The sequence below is a fragment of the Ovis canadensis genome, chromosome 6, assembly GCF_042477335.2.
Source record: "Ovis canadensis isolate MfBH-ARS-UI-01 breed Bighorn chromosome 6, ARS-UI_OviCan_v2, whole genome shotgun sequence".
NCBI classification, from domain to species: Eukaryota; Metazoa; Chordata; class Mammalia; order Artiodactyla; family Bovidae; genus Ovis; species Ovis canadensis.
In genome coordinates, this window is record NC_091250.1 from 52,943,032 (window position 1) to 52,958,774 (window position 15,743).

General features: G+C 38.4%; 1 protein-coding gene across 1 annotated transcript in view; it reads right to left on the bottom strand.

The window, feature by feature from the left end:
* Window positions 1-3,629: 3,629 nt before the first annotated feature.
* The window catches only part of PKD2 (polycystin 2, transient receptor potential cation channel), a 66,243-nt gene continuing 54,129 nt past the window's right edge, over window positions 3,630-15,743 (bottom strand). The window contains exons 10-15 of the mRNA XM_069593750.1: window positions 14,262-14,360; window positions 11,172-11,293; window positions 10,801-10,918; window positions 9,292-9,455; window positions 6,192-6,339; window positions 3,630-5,836 (exon numbers count right to left, since the gene is read on the bottom strand). Of these exons, the coding sequence (XP_069449851.1) occupies window positions 5,600-5,836; window positions 6,192-6,339; window positions 9,292-9,455; window positions 10,801-10,918; window positions 11,172-11,293; window positions 14,262-14,360 (888 nt within the window). The 3' untranslated portion in view covers window positions 3,630-5,599. The remainder of the gene's footprint in view (window positions 5,837-6,191; window positions 6,340-9,291; window positions 9,456-10,800; window positions 10,919-11,171; window positions 11,294-14,261; window positions 14,361-15,743) is intronic.

A 15,743-nucleotide genomic window follows, 5' to 3' on the forward strand; every position in this document is an offset into this window, starting at 1 on the left:
TAAATCAAAGTAACTCATTTTCTAGACATTTTCTCCACTTGGAGAAAAAATAAAAAAGGAAAAAAAAAATAAAACTGGGGAATACTGGGTTCTCCAGTATTTCTTGCCTAGAGAATCCTGTGGACAGAGGAGTCTGGTGGGCTGCCGTCTATGGGGTTGCACAGAGTCGGACATGATTGAAGCGACTTAGCATGATGGATGCATTGGAGAAAGAAATAGCAACCCATTCCAGTATTCTTGCCTGGAGAATCCCAGGGACAGAGGAGCCTGGTAGGCTGCCGTCTATAGGGTCGCACACAACTGAAGAGACGCAGCAGCAGCAGCAGGGTGGGGTTTCCCAAGCTTGCCTGATGAGAATCAAGATCATCTGAGATGCTTATGTAAGAAAGGAAAAAAGGAAGAAAGAACTATTGTTTTTTTCCCCTGTTGACTTAGAATCTCTGAGGAGTGGACCTGGAAATTCCAGGTGATTCTTTGGGAAATACTGAGGGTTGTAATAAGGAGTTAAGACAATTTAATCTACATTTGTGATGATTTGATTCTGATGCAAGAATCACTGTGTAATGTCTGTGTTCTAAGCCATCTATCTTGTATCCACATAAGTATCAGAATCACATTTAGAACTAAATGAGCTCACTATCATCACTGGATCTTGAAACCTTTTTAACCTGCAGAATCTTTCTTTTACCTGGCAACCCCACAGAACAGCGGGCATGGGTTTCTGATCATAAGAGCTGAAAGGAATTACTGCTCTAGTCCAGTGAGGATGTGGCCTCTCGGTTTGCCCCCCTTTCCAAGCAGTAAAGCTGAGGCATCATCTCAATGATTAAAGGGAATGATTTAAGGACTTTGGGCTTGGCTGTACACTGTTTAGAAAATCTCAAGCTGTTCCGACTTCATTTTGCAGATGAGGAAACTTGAGTTTCAGAAACTGTGACTAGCCCAATAATTTGTGACAGATGAGTAATATTGCCTTGCTGAGATTTGGAACATACTACAATAGTACCAGCACCCGAACTGTGGGGTGGGGTGTCGCTTTTGCAAACACGTGCAGAAGCCGAACATGTGCAAAACTGTTCATCTTTACAGTTACTTATGCAAAATTTTCTACTACGTCCCCCTTTTCTCCATTTATCATGTCTGTGGATTTGATTAATGAAATAGGGATCCATGAAATAGGGATACTCATAGCATCTACCTCCATAGAGGTGTGAAGATTAAAGTAATACATGTAAAGTGACTAGAAGTACCTGGCGCATAGGATGTGCTCAATACATTTTAGTGATTCCTATCATATTCCATAGGACATCACAGTGGTTATTGGCATCATGCTAGTGCCAGATCATGCCTGACCTCTGTGGCAGAGACGAGTAGTGCCATCCACCAGGATGTGTTCTATGCATCAAATCAGGGCCAAATCCAGCCCATTGCCTATTTTTTATAAATAAAATTTTATTGGAACATTGCTCTGCTTATTCATATTTGTATTGTGTTTGTATTTGTATTGGTTGTGATCACTTTCATACCATGATGGCAAAGTAGTTGCAATGGAGAGAACATTATGGCCTATAAGACCATAAATGTTTACTATGTGGCCCTTTAAGAAAAGTTTGCAGACCCTGCATTCAACTTAAGAGTGCCTCAACTGTTCAACAAGTATGATATATGTAAGATTAATTTGTAAAAAAAGTAGCAATTTTCCTTTATCTCATCATTAACAAACTTGAAAATTTAATGGAAGATAAGATACTGTTCATGGTAGCAATAAAATCATTAAAGAGTACATAAAATCTTTAAGAAATTTAAAGAAACACTTAAAGGGTATTAAGGAAGTTCTGAATGAATGAAGAGTTACATCAGGACTTGCCTGGTGGTCCAGTGGCTAAGACTCTGTGCTCCCATGCAGGAGACCCAAGCTCTATCCCTGGTCAGGGAACTAGATCCTACATGCTGCAAATGAGAGTTCACATGCCCCATCTAAGACTTGGAACAGCCAAATAAATAAAAAAAAATGAAGAGTTATGTTTCTGATGCTATAAAGAGGCCAATTCTCCCCAAACTAATCAATAAGTTCAATGCAATTCCAATTAAATTTAAGCAGGACTTTTCCCCCTCTTTCCTCTTCCCCCACTCACATACCCAGAAACCCGTCAAACTCTAACATTTATATGGAAAAATAACTGTTGGTGAAAATAGCCTAGTTGATAAAATGAAGGCCAAAGAGGAGAATATATATGAAAACTTTAGCACATATGAAGGAAGACACACTACAAACTCAATAATAAAAATTACTGTATAGGAACATTCATAGATCAGTTTAAAGGATTGAAAAATAGACACATGGTATATTAACATGACCTGAAATACATCAGTGATGCCATGAAATAATGAGGAAAATGACTTATTTAATAGAGTGTTGACAAACTGGCTCAGTTATATGGTAAAAAATTCCTATGGACCTTATGCAAAGTTACTCTTATTAAATGTGAAAATAAAACTATAAGTTCAATAAGTTTATGACCTTACAAAGGTCTCTTTAAAATCCCCAAACACAATAAAGCAAAAAAAAAAAAAAACTGTTTTTGATAGATATCACTGCATGTAATGATAAGTAACTTCCCTGGTGGCTTAGATGGTAAAGAATCTGCCTGGAGTGTGGGAGACCTGGGCTTGATACCTAGGTTGGGAAGATCTCCTGAAGAATGGAATGACAACCCACTCTAGTATTCTTGCCTGGAGAATTCCATGGACATAGGAGCCTGGTGGGCTACAGTCTATGGGATTACAAAGAGATGGACATGACTGAGCAACTAACAAATAAGTAACAAGTATCACTTAAACCTCGAAACAATTATCAGTCAGATGAGAGATATTAAGGGTCCAAAACCAATAAAGGATTAATAATTAAGCCACATGAGGAACTTATGCTAATCAACAAAAAAGATCATGACTCAGTGGAAAAATGGGCACTGAACAAAAACACACCTGTTTCCTGTTAGATCAAAGTGTACTATTTTAAAGATGTGAACAGGCAATTTACAAAAAGGGAAATCCAAATGTTCAGCGGCAGTGTTCAGTCTTATTAAGGCAGTGTTCAGTCTTACTAAGAATCAGAGAAATGCCAAATAGAATAAGACCTTATTTCAAAACCATTCCATTACAAAGATTTTGGGGAGCTGGATGGTATCAATGCTGGTAAGGGTGTGGGTAGAACTGGTACTTTAATGCAGGTAGTGAAGTTGTAGACTGCTGCAATTATTCTGGAGAGCAACCTGACAGTCCTGGGTAAAATTAAATATGTGCCGGGGACTCAACATTCCGACTCTTTTCATGTACCCATTGAGGAAAGAATGAAAAATCAGCAAGGGAATTATGAACAAAGACTTTGAAACAGCAGAAATATTGGAGCCAATCAGAATGGTTAAGTACAATGTGGTGGCTGTATAATAGGAAATATTATGTAATCATTAGAATAATTTACTAGAGGTACATCTTACAGAAAAAGTAATGTGTCCATTGTTGTGTTTGAACATAAAATGATACCTTTTTCAAGGTTTAAGCTTTTACTATTAGTTTCATGACAGAAAACAAATCACCCAATCGCTTCTACTTAAGAAACAGACCAACTCTTATATCTGCTATTATATCAAGTCTTTATTAAGAAGTAAAGTGCTCAGTATTACACATTAATGAAATTCCCAATTATTGAGACTTACATATGTAACAGTTTCTTAATGGTACCAATATAAAGAGGAAGATGATAGGGGAGGGACGAGGCGGGAATTCTTCATGACTGAAGAAAAAAATGTAACTTATGGGTAAAAAGAAAGAACTCTGCAAATTTTTACAGGTGAAACAAAGAAACAGAATAATAATAAGTATCATAAAAAGACTTTCTAGTGACCATAATTGGTATATGGCACATGGTCAATATACATGGATACCACATAATAGCTGCACTTCAAATTGAAGCTTGTTTACATGTAACAACATGGTACACATACATAAATATGTACACTCAATATCCCTGGAATGCAAATTTTAGTACCTAATAATAAAGAACTTTATTCAAAAAAAATATTCAAAAGAAAGCAAAGATGGAGACGAGCCATAGGAAATAACTGTTAAAGAAATGCAATCTGTATCACTTCTGTAGAAGACAGCTTAAAAAGGTCTTTTTGCTCGTTTTCTTTGAAAATTTGACTGACAAAGTCTACCAGTTAAATAAGCAACTATGTGAATTTAAGCTATAGTATGAGAAACAGGTCTCTCTGCTATTCTCCAAGTGAGAATTATTCACCAGTGCATTCTCTCTTGCTTGTCTCATTAGCTCTCAAAAGGTCAGCATACATAACAGTTTTGAAAAATAAGATTTTTAGTTTTTGTTAAGAAATAGATTTCTTCCCCATAAATTTGGTGAGCCCCTCTCCTAATGAATAAAAGAGGCGAAAAAAAAAAACCCTGCAAACTCAAACTTTGGCTGATACCTTCTGATGATGGTTGAACTTTCAATAACCAAAACTCTTTTTCATTAAAATGAATCCCACTTAGGTTATAAATTCTAATTTTGAAATGCACGATCAAGAGTATTTGAGTTCTGTATTCTTAAAACAGTCTAAAATTCAAGTTTTGGTTTTATAATTTTTATATGAATTTCCAAATTTCTTAATATTTTGTTTAAAATGAACATATTTGCTGACTCAAAACTTTTGATACATCCTAAAAATTTTAGTAAGTTTATCTTCCTAGATTAGTTGCAAATAAGTTCAGCCACATGAGCAAAAGACTATACAGATAAATCTTTATATTAAACTAATTCTTAGGAAAACATCAAATTTAGTGATTTGGCTCTTTCCAATTCTCCTATGTTATTGTGAGAAATGACATTTAACTCACAATTGATCTTTGATGGTTTCATGCAGCTCATTTCAAATAAGAGTGAAAATAGTGTAAAAATTAAGTGAAATGGTTAGTCCCACAGACATTAGATATGATAAAATAACAAAAAAAATAGTGTTCAACATTTATCATAACCATTCATACAAATTTTAGCATAATGACTACATACCCATTCTATGGTTTGGGATTCTTTTCCAATTCATCTTTTAGAAAAGTGTACCCCAGGAAGGTAGTTAAAATAGAAGCCTCCTTTCTTAAAAGAAAGCTATGCATTAAGCCTATGAGCTAAGCCTGAGTGGAAAGGAATGCCCCTATTTTCCTTCACACACTTAGCAAAAATGAAAATACTGATTTTTGTGATTGGAAATAAAACTCAGAAGCCTTTTGACAGTTCTAGCTTTAAAAGGCTACTTCATTGTCAACTGAGGAGACTCAGTCATGGTAACAAGTGGGCACACCACTCAATATACTTTACAAAGAATTTTTTTCTGTACTCAATATTTACACCTGAATTTCTTATATGAGAAAAAGAAACATCTTCTTTGATCATGGGCAAAGTTTATCAAAAATAAATTAAAGTGCAGAAGAATTAATGATTGATCACAAAGACCAGCATCATATGGTGGTCAGGGCACATAAATAGTGTACTTGTTATGGCAACTCAGAACAGGCACCTTCTCACCTATTAAGAACACATGTCCTACACATGAATATTGGCACTCCCGTTTCCACCTCCACCTTCCATTCCTTCTGTAGACTGGGAGGAAGAAGGGCGAGAGCTCCTGGGGCGTGGCTGACCATTTAGTCCTAAGGGTGTGCCTAAACCGTGACTTATTTGGGAAGCTGCATCGTCAGATTCCCAGCGTTCCAACTCTTCTCGCACAAGCCGTTCCATCTGTTCCCTGTGGATTTCACTGTCACGACCCAGCCTTTCATCCTAATGAAGGAAAAAGAAAATAAGGTGTTGAGGTGGACTGATGTATATTCGTGAATTTAGGAATTGCCTTCGGAAATCTGGGGATCCAATAATCCCACTTCAGTAAGGCTAGAACAATACGTCTTAACAACAATTCTCAGAATCACTGGAGCAATTTTTTTTTTGAGGGGAGGTTCCAAGGAAGGCAGTATCATCAGTGTGAAGAGTATTAAGAAAGCAGCAGCGCTGGATTATCATTTTATCTGCACTGATTTGCACGTATGGAGAAAAACATCCTCTTAGATTAAGGGTTACTTAAACTATGACCTTGATATTTTATAGAATCAGGGTGTTTCTGTTTCAGATGACCACTAACCTCAGCCACTCCATCCAGCAGTCTTCCCAGCACCTCCCTTCTCTTCAGTTTGGCCCGCTCCATGATCTCAAGCTTCACTATCACAGCATCAATCTTGGACACGATGCTGCCAATGGAGTGCTCCATTCGGTCCACTCGTCTCACTAGGCTGCAGGAAACCACAGTTGAGAGGGGCAAAAATATCTTGTGTTGTTGACTTTTCAGCCCAGTTTGCTTATCAAATGGAAATGCTAAGATTTTTTCCAATATAATAATCTAAAACACTTTCTAAATAGTCTAGAACTTTAGAGATTTTTCATACACTGCTGGTGGGACTGCCAATTGGCACAGTTCTTTTGCGAGTCAAGATTTTATCAGAAGTATGTCTACCATAAAAGGTATGCCTATCTATCTTTCAGATATTCCATTTTTTTTGAAAAGTTTTTTTTTTAACTTTTTATTTTATATTGGGGGAACTGCCAATGTTGGAGAAAAGGGTTCAATCCCTGGGTCAGGAAGATCCCCTAGAGAAGGAAATGGCAACCCACTTCGGTATACTTGCCTGGGAAATCCCATGGACAGAGGAGCCTGGTGGGTTATAGTCCATGGGATCACAAAAAATTCCAATACGAGTTAGCGACTAAACAGCAATAAGCAATTAACAATGTTGTGACAGTTTCAGGTGAACAGCAAAGGGATTCAGCCATACATATACATGTATCTATTCTCCCTGAAACTCTCTTCCCATCCAGGCTGTCCTTTGAAAAGTTTTAAAGGAAATAAGTATATGTGTAATTTTTGACTATAGGGATATTCTCTGGGGTTCTGCTTAGTAATAGTAGGTCATTAAAATGGTTAAAAATTAATAGAAGATTGCTTAAATATATTATTGTTTCTTTACATAATAAAATTCGAAGACACCAGAAATTATACTGTGACAGAATGTTTCATGCAATAGAATGATGTTTACATTCTAATCATGAAATAGAATGACATTATTTATAATGTAAATAAAGCAGTTAGAAAACAGTATGCTCACTTATGATCCCATTTTTTTTGAATAAACACAATGTTATATAAATACTTTCAAATAAGGAGACAAAACTTTTGGAATGGTAGCATGATGCCCTGGAGGGCATCTCCCCATTGAAACAACCATAACTGTTGAAAATTACTAATTTTTAAAAAATTTCTGGAAATTTTCTTAAGGGCATACAATAAGATTTTTTTTTTTGAGTAATATTTGAACTATAATCTGCTCTCTCTCTCCTGCTCCCTAGCTCAGTGTAACAGAGCTCTCCTAGGGGTGAGCTTACTCAGTAGTGTCCAACTCTTTATGACCCCATGAACTGTAATCTGCCAAGCTCCTCTGTCCATGGAATTCTCCAGGCAAGAAAAATACTGGAGTGGGTTGCCATGCTCTCCTCCAGGGGATTTTCCTGACTCAGGGATTGAACTTTTGTCTTCTGCGTCTCCTGAATCAGCAAGGAGATTCTTTACCACCTCCAGGGGTGGGTCAGCAAAGAACACCCAGCCCTCTCCTGTCAGCTCCTATTGGAGGGCTATATTTATTTCCCAGGAAGGGTCAGGCTGTCAGTATTTCTCATTCCTGTACCTCCACCTCCAAATCTGCACTGCAGAGACTTTAATTCAGACAAGAATGGCTGAAAAGATGGGATTCTTTTCTTCCACTCAACTTCCAGCTGAAGGGTAGATTCTTCCATGCCCGGAAAGGCAAGCTGAGAACACCAAAGGCTCATGCCTTATTCATGAAGCAGAGGTGTCATTGTGAGAGAAATGGCCACTAGCTCTGGAGCAGTGACACCAAGGTTTTGCCTGGAAGGAGAGTCAGGCTACAGAACAGAGCTCCAAAGCTTCCCCAAGTGAACTGGCTTTATTTGGAGCAAACTTTGGGTAAATTCAAGCCTAAGAGTGTTCTTGAAAACAATGGAGATTGTGGTGATAAGCAGTTAAGAGGAGGCTGGTCACTCCATGAGATCCATCAAATTAAACCATTTACCAGCTAGTTTACCAGAGAGAACCAGGAGAGAGAAGTCAGCCAAAGACTGGCTTTAAAAACTTCCCCCGAGAAGGCACCTGAATTTCACTGGATCAGACTGTGGAGCAATTTGTATCCCAAGGCATTGATGAAAATCAAAGACCAATCAGCCAACAATTATGAGAACTGAAGAGGCAGATGTAGTATCAACAGAGGCAGAAGGCTTAACAGAGAGACCAGGGGAAGACTTGCAAGTCCTGTCTCCCCAGGATAACTGTGCGTGGCCTGGGCTGTGACCTCTGAGAAGTGACACTGGAGGTTCACAATGTGGGGGAAATAGATGTCACTAGAAAACAAATACACAAATGGCAACAAAAACAAGCTCTGAGGGGAAGGGGAATTTATAAGTATTTATAATATTATTTAACATCTCCAGTTTTCAAAAAAATTATGAGGACACACAAAGAAACATGAAAATGTGACCCAAACACAGGGGGTAAAGAAGCAGGCAACAGAAACTGCCTTTCAGAGGGCCCAGATAGACTCAGTAGACAAGGCAGTCCACATAGCTATTATAAATATATCCAAAGAACTAAATTAAGTCATGCATAAAAATAAAAAATAAAGGGCAGTGTGATGATGCCACCTCATCGAATAGAAAATATCAATAAAAGAAGAGAAATTGTTAAAAAGAACTAAATAGAAATTCTGGAGTTGAAAAGAATAAGAAATGAAATGAAAAATTCCTATAATAAATTACTTTCATAAACAGAAAAGAACACCAATAATATTTATTAAAAAGAACCGACAATTAGTCATGGAAAAGACAAAATGAGAGAGGTGGGAAAAGCTAGTTAGTGTCATTTTGATTCTTGTCAACTCAAGTGAATGAGTGAGTGAAAGTCGCTCAGTTGTGTGTGCCTCTTTGCGACCCCATAGACTATACAGTCCTTGGAATTCTCCAGGCCAGAATACTGGGATGGGTAGCCATGCCCTCCTCCAGAGGATCTTCCTAACCCAGGGACCAAAGCCAGGCATCCCACATTGCAGGCAGACTCTTTACCAGCCAAGCCACACGGGAAGCCCCTTGTTAACTCGAATTATCATTTCCTCAACACTTACACTTGAAACTCTTCGTAAGAAACCCCACTGGAGATGCTGCCCCTCCTTCTGGAGCTGTGCCCACTGTCGTCGTCATCCTCCTCCTCAGAGTCATCCAGGCTTCGAGGGAAACTCCGGCTGCTCATGGGACGTGGTAGAGAGCTGTGATCCAAGTCCAGGTCCTCCTGAAGAACACGGGATCACTGAGTGACGGGCAGGAAGCCCTCGGCCCCACAGAAGCTTCATGGAGGACTGGGACAAAGGGGAAATGGGTGTGTGCCATTCACCTAGGATTCCTGTGAGGTTAACACCAGACTGTGATCCTCACGCTTTTCAATTTCACGTACTGGCAAATGTTCAAAATAGATTTTAATGACCAGCAAGAAGTTGCTAACTCCTTGTCTGGACAAAAAAGAACTGTAAAAATACAGAAAAGCAAAGAAAAAAGTAAATGAAGAAATATGTGTTCACCTTTTCATAAAAGGGAACATATGTTAATAGCTACGAAGGAAGGAAGGATACCATCTCAGAGCAAGAATTCTGGCTAAATACAGCCACGTGAAAATATTATTCATTGTCTTCTTGCTCATATTTCACTATGACTGGTGAAGTTTTTCCACTTAAGGGCATTGTCTTGTGGAGCAGCATTTCAAACCCACTGTTCTATATTGTCTTCTCATAGGAACTAGCTTTTGTGTCATTCATTTGCATTCTCTGTATTTCAATTAGCATGGATTTTCTGGGGTTTAACTATTTAGTTTTAAAGTTAATGTTAAAATTTTAAGTTATTTTTTCTGATTATAAAAGCTCATGTAAGCTTATTTTTAACAGTTTCATAGTAAGTATTCAAATGGAAGGCTTTGGTTAGTTTTATTATACATGATAGTTTAGAGAATAACTAATATCTCTTCTGAGAAATCTTTTTTCCTTATTCTCATGGATACTGTGAAGTATATAACTACTCAAAGTTTTCGTCAAATGGGTTACTAGAAAGCTTAGGGCTAAATCTGCTGCTCAATCTTATTAGGCATGACAGGGAACTCAGCCTGGTGTTCTGTGATAGCCTAGAGGGGTGGGATGTGGGTAGCAGGAGTGAGGTTCAGGAAGGAGAGGGTATATGTATACTTATGGCTGATTCATGTGTCTGTACAGCAGAAACCAACATTAAAAAGTAATTATCATCCAATTAAAAATAAAAATTAAAAAAGTATATGTTTTTGGGAAGTGCATTTTTTAGTTTCATTCAGGTTTGCCTTTATATCTCAGTTTTGTTCCGCTTCACTCTTTTTTTCTACATTTATGCTAACTTAATGCATTTCAATATATTATGGTGTTATATATCCTTTTTGGAGTAGGCAGGGTACTACTACATCAATGGAGAGAGAGAGAGAAAGAGAGAGGGAGAGAGAGAGAGAAAGATAGAGGGAAAGAGAGAGAGACACACATATGCTCCCAACAACCCACTACTTAATAAGCTGTTTGAAATAGTGCAGGTGCTGAACCAATCATGTTCTCCTAAACCAGACCCACCCTCTCTTTCTCCAAGTCGTCTCGCATCTGCTGGTGCTCGTGTTCAGTCAGTTCCTGGTCTCCATCCTGGTCATATTTTGTGAATATTGCCTCAATCTCTGCATCAGTATGGCCTTTCCTGAAATTAGTGAGAGGTTACAGATGAACTCATCCATGCACACGATCCATCCCAAACACAGACACACTGACATGCAGGAGGAAAGGAGAAACTGCTGAGTCAGGGCCGTTCTCCTCTTAGAATACATTCTGGAAAGACACCCACCTCTGAAACAAACGTGTCTCTATGAGCACTTGGGCTAGAAGGAGACTTGGCACTAAGGATTTATCTTTACATAAGGACTTTTCCAGCACTGGCAAACTGAGATTCTTACCCTTTGAGATCTTGCCGAAGTTCATCAAAGTTTAACTTGCCTCCCCCTTGCCGCAGACTCTCTGAAATGTCATCCACAGTATTTTTCTTCAGTTTTAGTTTGATCAAGGCTTTATGGTAACCCTGCCAGAAAGAAAGGCTGTTTTAGTTTATCCTCCTTTTTCATTTGTTCTGCCTTTCAATTACAGTGGTAACTAATGTAAACGCAGTGACCAGAACAGTATCTGACATAAATGGACCACAAAACAGGTGCAGATTGGATAAATGACAGACGCATCCTGAGTTTTCCATGAAGCTCATGTGGGAAGGGAGAAGGCAATGGCACCCCACTCCAGTACTCTTGCCTGGAAAATCCCATGGATGGAGAGCCTGGTAGGCAGCAGTCCATGGGGTCGCCAAGAGTCGGACACGGCTGAGTGACTTCACTTTCACTTTTCACTTTCATGCATTGGAGAAGGAAATGGCAACCCACTCCAGTGTTCTTGCCTGGAGAATCCCAGGGACGGGGGAGCCTGGTAGGCTGCTGTCTATGGGGTCGCACAGAGTCGGACACGACTGAAGCGACTTAGCAGCAGCAGCAGCAGCATGTGGGAAGAGTCAGGTCTTTCAGTAAATGAAGAAGAACTAGGGATCTTTTGGTTTGTATTCACGTTTAGTGTACAGGACAAAAGTCAGTACATTCCACAGCTGTCTGCCTCAGAGTATGTAGGAATGTACAATATTTCTTGAGAAAACGAAGAAACCTGAGTTGAGTCATAGATTAATTATATTCTATATTATCTTACAGTTGATAATTTCCTTTCCTAAGTCATGAGTATAAAAAACACTTCAGTGACAAGGAGATGAGGATTTTTCACTATACACTGCAGTCCTTACTATACATGGCAGCGCGGGGCTGTACAAAAAGACAGTGCAACTGTGTGAAGCAATGTTAATTAATCAATGGGAAAAAGTATGACTATTCTGTGACCTTTGAAACTTTTGTTAAAACATTAAAAACTCCCTCGGTGTAGGCTACAAATCTATGGGGAGATTTTAAAAAGAGTAAAATGATTATTTTAGTACACTGACATTTTAAACAGTAGAAACATTGAAAACTGAAGTTTTATTTCTTTGTAAGAAACTTATTCAGAGTACCCCAAACAATAATTGCCTTCTTCTTGTTACTGTATAACATACACTATTAAGTGAGCATCTTTTCTACGTCTTGATGAGTTATAATCCTTTCTTAAACTGGATCAGCTTCCAATATTTTATCCCTTGCCCTTCCAAAGTTGTGAAATATCTCTGCTGCTGCTAAGTCGCTTCAGTCGTGTCCGACTCTGTGCGACCCCATAGACGGCAGCCCACCAGGCTCCCCCGTCCCTGGGATTCTCCAGGCAAGAACACTGGAGTGGGTTGCCATTTCCTTCTCTAATGCACGAAAGTGAAAAGTGAAAGTGAAGTCGCTCAGTCGTGTCCGACTCTTTGCGACCCCCATGGACTGCAGCCTACCAGGCTCCTCTGTCCATGGGATTTTCCAGGCAAGAGTACTGGAGCCCCTTTAATGTGAAATTAGTTGCCAGCATAAAGACATCTTCATCCTATTTGTCACAATCTCTTTCCTCATTTATGTTGATAAACATGCCTTCACTAGTACCATCTGGCTGCTCTCAAGCTCTTGAGAGCAATGTCAACACTCCCCATGGCCAGCTATGTATTTCTCCTAAAAATCCATTGTTTATTTTTAATTTCACTTCCAGTGTTATCATTCTTTGTTTCTTTGCTATACTTTCTTCTTTGCTGGCATATTCTCTCCTTTCATTATGCATATTTATAAAATGTCACATGGGTTTATCACTGGGAGATAAGGAGGCAATATGACTATAAATTTTGTGCATAAGCTGAATAGCAGATGCTCAGGGACCAACCCTTGACTCTGAAAGAAGTGACATTATGAGTCACCGATGATGATGCACATTTGTTATTTGTGTGATGACTCACAGAGCTGGTGGTGAAGTTTGTCCTTCCTGCTATTACTCACAGTTAATATGCTATGATGACTGAACTATACTGTGATAACTGAAAGCGAAGTTTGTACTGTATACTAATACTCAGTCAGTATACTGCAGTAACTGAAATTTGAACTGTGTTGAAAGGCTGGTGTTATTTAACTGAAATCACTGAAACTGTGCACATCAGACCCAAAGAGCAAAGTAAAGACTGCTTGTAATTACCCTGGGGGTTTGCTGGAATATAACCAACTGTTATGTAAAATTCAGGATAACACAAATGTTAGGTCTTGTCCAGGGGTCTTTGTTTTACAAAGCGGAAGTTCTCTGTTTCAACATGATTCACAGACAACATTGTCCTGGGGTTTGAACCAAACAAAAAAATATTATGGTCAAGGAACCACTGTATCCCACAGAATGATGACTGGCAACAAGCTGTGTACTTCAGATGTAGTTATTTGTTGTTGCTGAAGTTTTACACTTTAAATCAAGTAAAGAAGTCATATGGAGAAGAACAAAGTTGCCCAGCTTTCCTGTCCTGCCCTTCCATTTAACAATTAAACACTTCCTGAGAAGGTGCGTAAGTGAAAGTTCTCAGGACCTTAGGCTGTGGACTTGATCCAAGGACTTCTTCCTTTGACTTTTAAAACTTCCCTGGAAGGTCAAGGGTAAAGTGTGAACAACAAAATATTTGCCTCTAAAACTTCTTTGCTTTTTTAAAAAATCAAAATTAAGATAGAAGAAGGGAAAATGTCTTTATATAATCTTCTCTTCCCGTTTATTCTGAACTCTGAATCGAAAAGTGAGAGCTGACCAGAGAAGGTGTCAAAATAAATAAAGAGGATGAACCTAGCAGCTAAGCTCTTAAGAGGCAAGAGATTATTGAGAATTCAATTCTAGGGCATTAAAGGATTCCCAGAATTTAAATCCAAGATAGCAGTGTGTCTATCTCTATCTCCAACGTAGAGAACATTTAACTTATTCCTGGAACATAGCAACCTATTCTTTATTTTAAATGATCATGTTGATCTGGCAATCTGGCTGAAACGTTTATTTCACGTAGAAAATAAAATGATTCTGAGAATTAGGGCTTGTCATACCTTTCTGATAAGATCCGAGAGTTCCATCTCAGCTTTCTGCTGGGCCAAATCAGATTTAACTTCAGAGTAAGTATCATTGATGATGGCCAAAAACATATTCTGTTTGTACATCAAAGAAATTTAGAGATTAAAGAAGAAACCTAAATATATTTTGTAAACATCAATCTAAAATTTGACACATTTGACCTTTTTTTAAAAAACAATCTGTTTCATGAAGTCATCAATTAATAGTTTTGCTACCAAATTCTTTGGGAAAATTAGTTTTTCCTTTGTTATGGCAAATAAATGCAATATATAGTCTTACTTACAAATGCAATATTTTCCAAAAAGAGACAAGAATGAAATACAACAAAATATTAATGTATTTACCTAGGAATGGTGGGGGTATTTTATTACTTTTGCTTATCTATGTTCTGCACATTTTTCACTTGACATAAGTTATTAGAGGTATAGAACTCTAAATAGGTTCTCAAATTTCAGCAGTCAAGCCAGACAAGTGGAATCTATGTTTATTTCAAATACTGTTATAATAGTTGAGGTTCACAGAACATATTTTAAGTAGTTAAAAAGACCTCTGCAAATAGAAACATGGTAGGCCTAGCAGAAAAGATAGTCAAGAAAAGCTCAGTGGGAAAGACATAGACTTTGCAGTCAAGCAGACTTGGGTTTCTACCTTTGCACTGCCACACTATATTCATTCTTCTATTCTTCATTCTAAAATTTATTTGTTTTTGCATTTATAAAATGGGAGAAATAGTAGTATCTCCACTACAGATCTGTGGTAAGGATTAATGAGTTCATCTATGTAAAGGACTTAGGACAGAATTAACAGATAGCAGGTGCTACATTATTTATAGCTACTATTATCATTTAGTAGTGGTTAGTCCATTTTCCTGACTTTTCCCTCCCCCACTATAATGATTTGCATTTCCAGTGCCTGTTTCCAGTGGATTTTCTCAAAGTATCACACCTAACTGATAAGGTCCTTCTTTAACATGTTCTTCCTTTGGTTTTCCTTTTTAGCGTGTAACTACGGTTTGTGACTACACAGTTGTGTATTATGTCTGTTTTCCATACAAGTCCACAGAATCGTCATGAGAGGAGGGTTGGTATCTATTTTCCTTACTACTTGCATCCCCTGCTACTGCTAAGTCGCTTCAGTCGTGTCCGACTCTGTGCGACCCATAGATGGCAGCCCACCAGGCTCCGCCATCCCTGGGATTCTCCAGGCAAGAAGACTGGAGTGGGTTGCCATTTCCTTCTCCTAGAAAGTGAAAAGTGAACGTGAAGTTGCTCAGTCGTGTCTGACTCTTCGAGACCCCATGGACTGCAGCCCACCAGGCTCCTCCGTTCATGGGATTTTCCAAGCAAGAGCTTGCATCCCCAGTACCCAGTATATAGCCTGAAATGTGGTGGCTCCATAAATATTTATTGATGACTGATGAATAAACAAATCAGAGCTCCATTATTTTAATGAGCTAC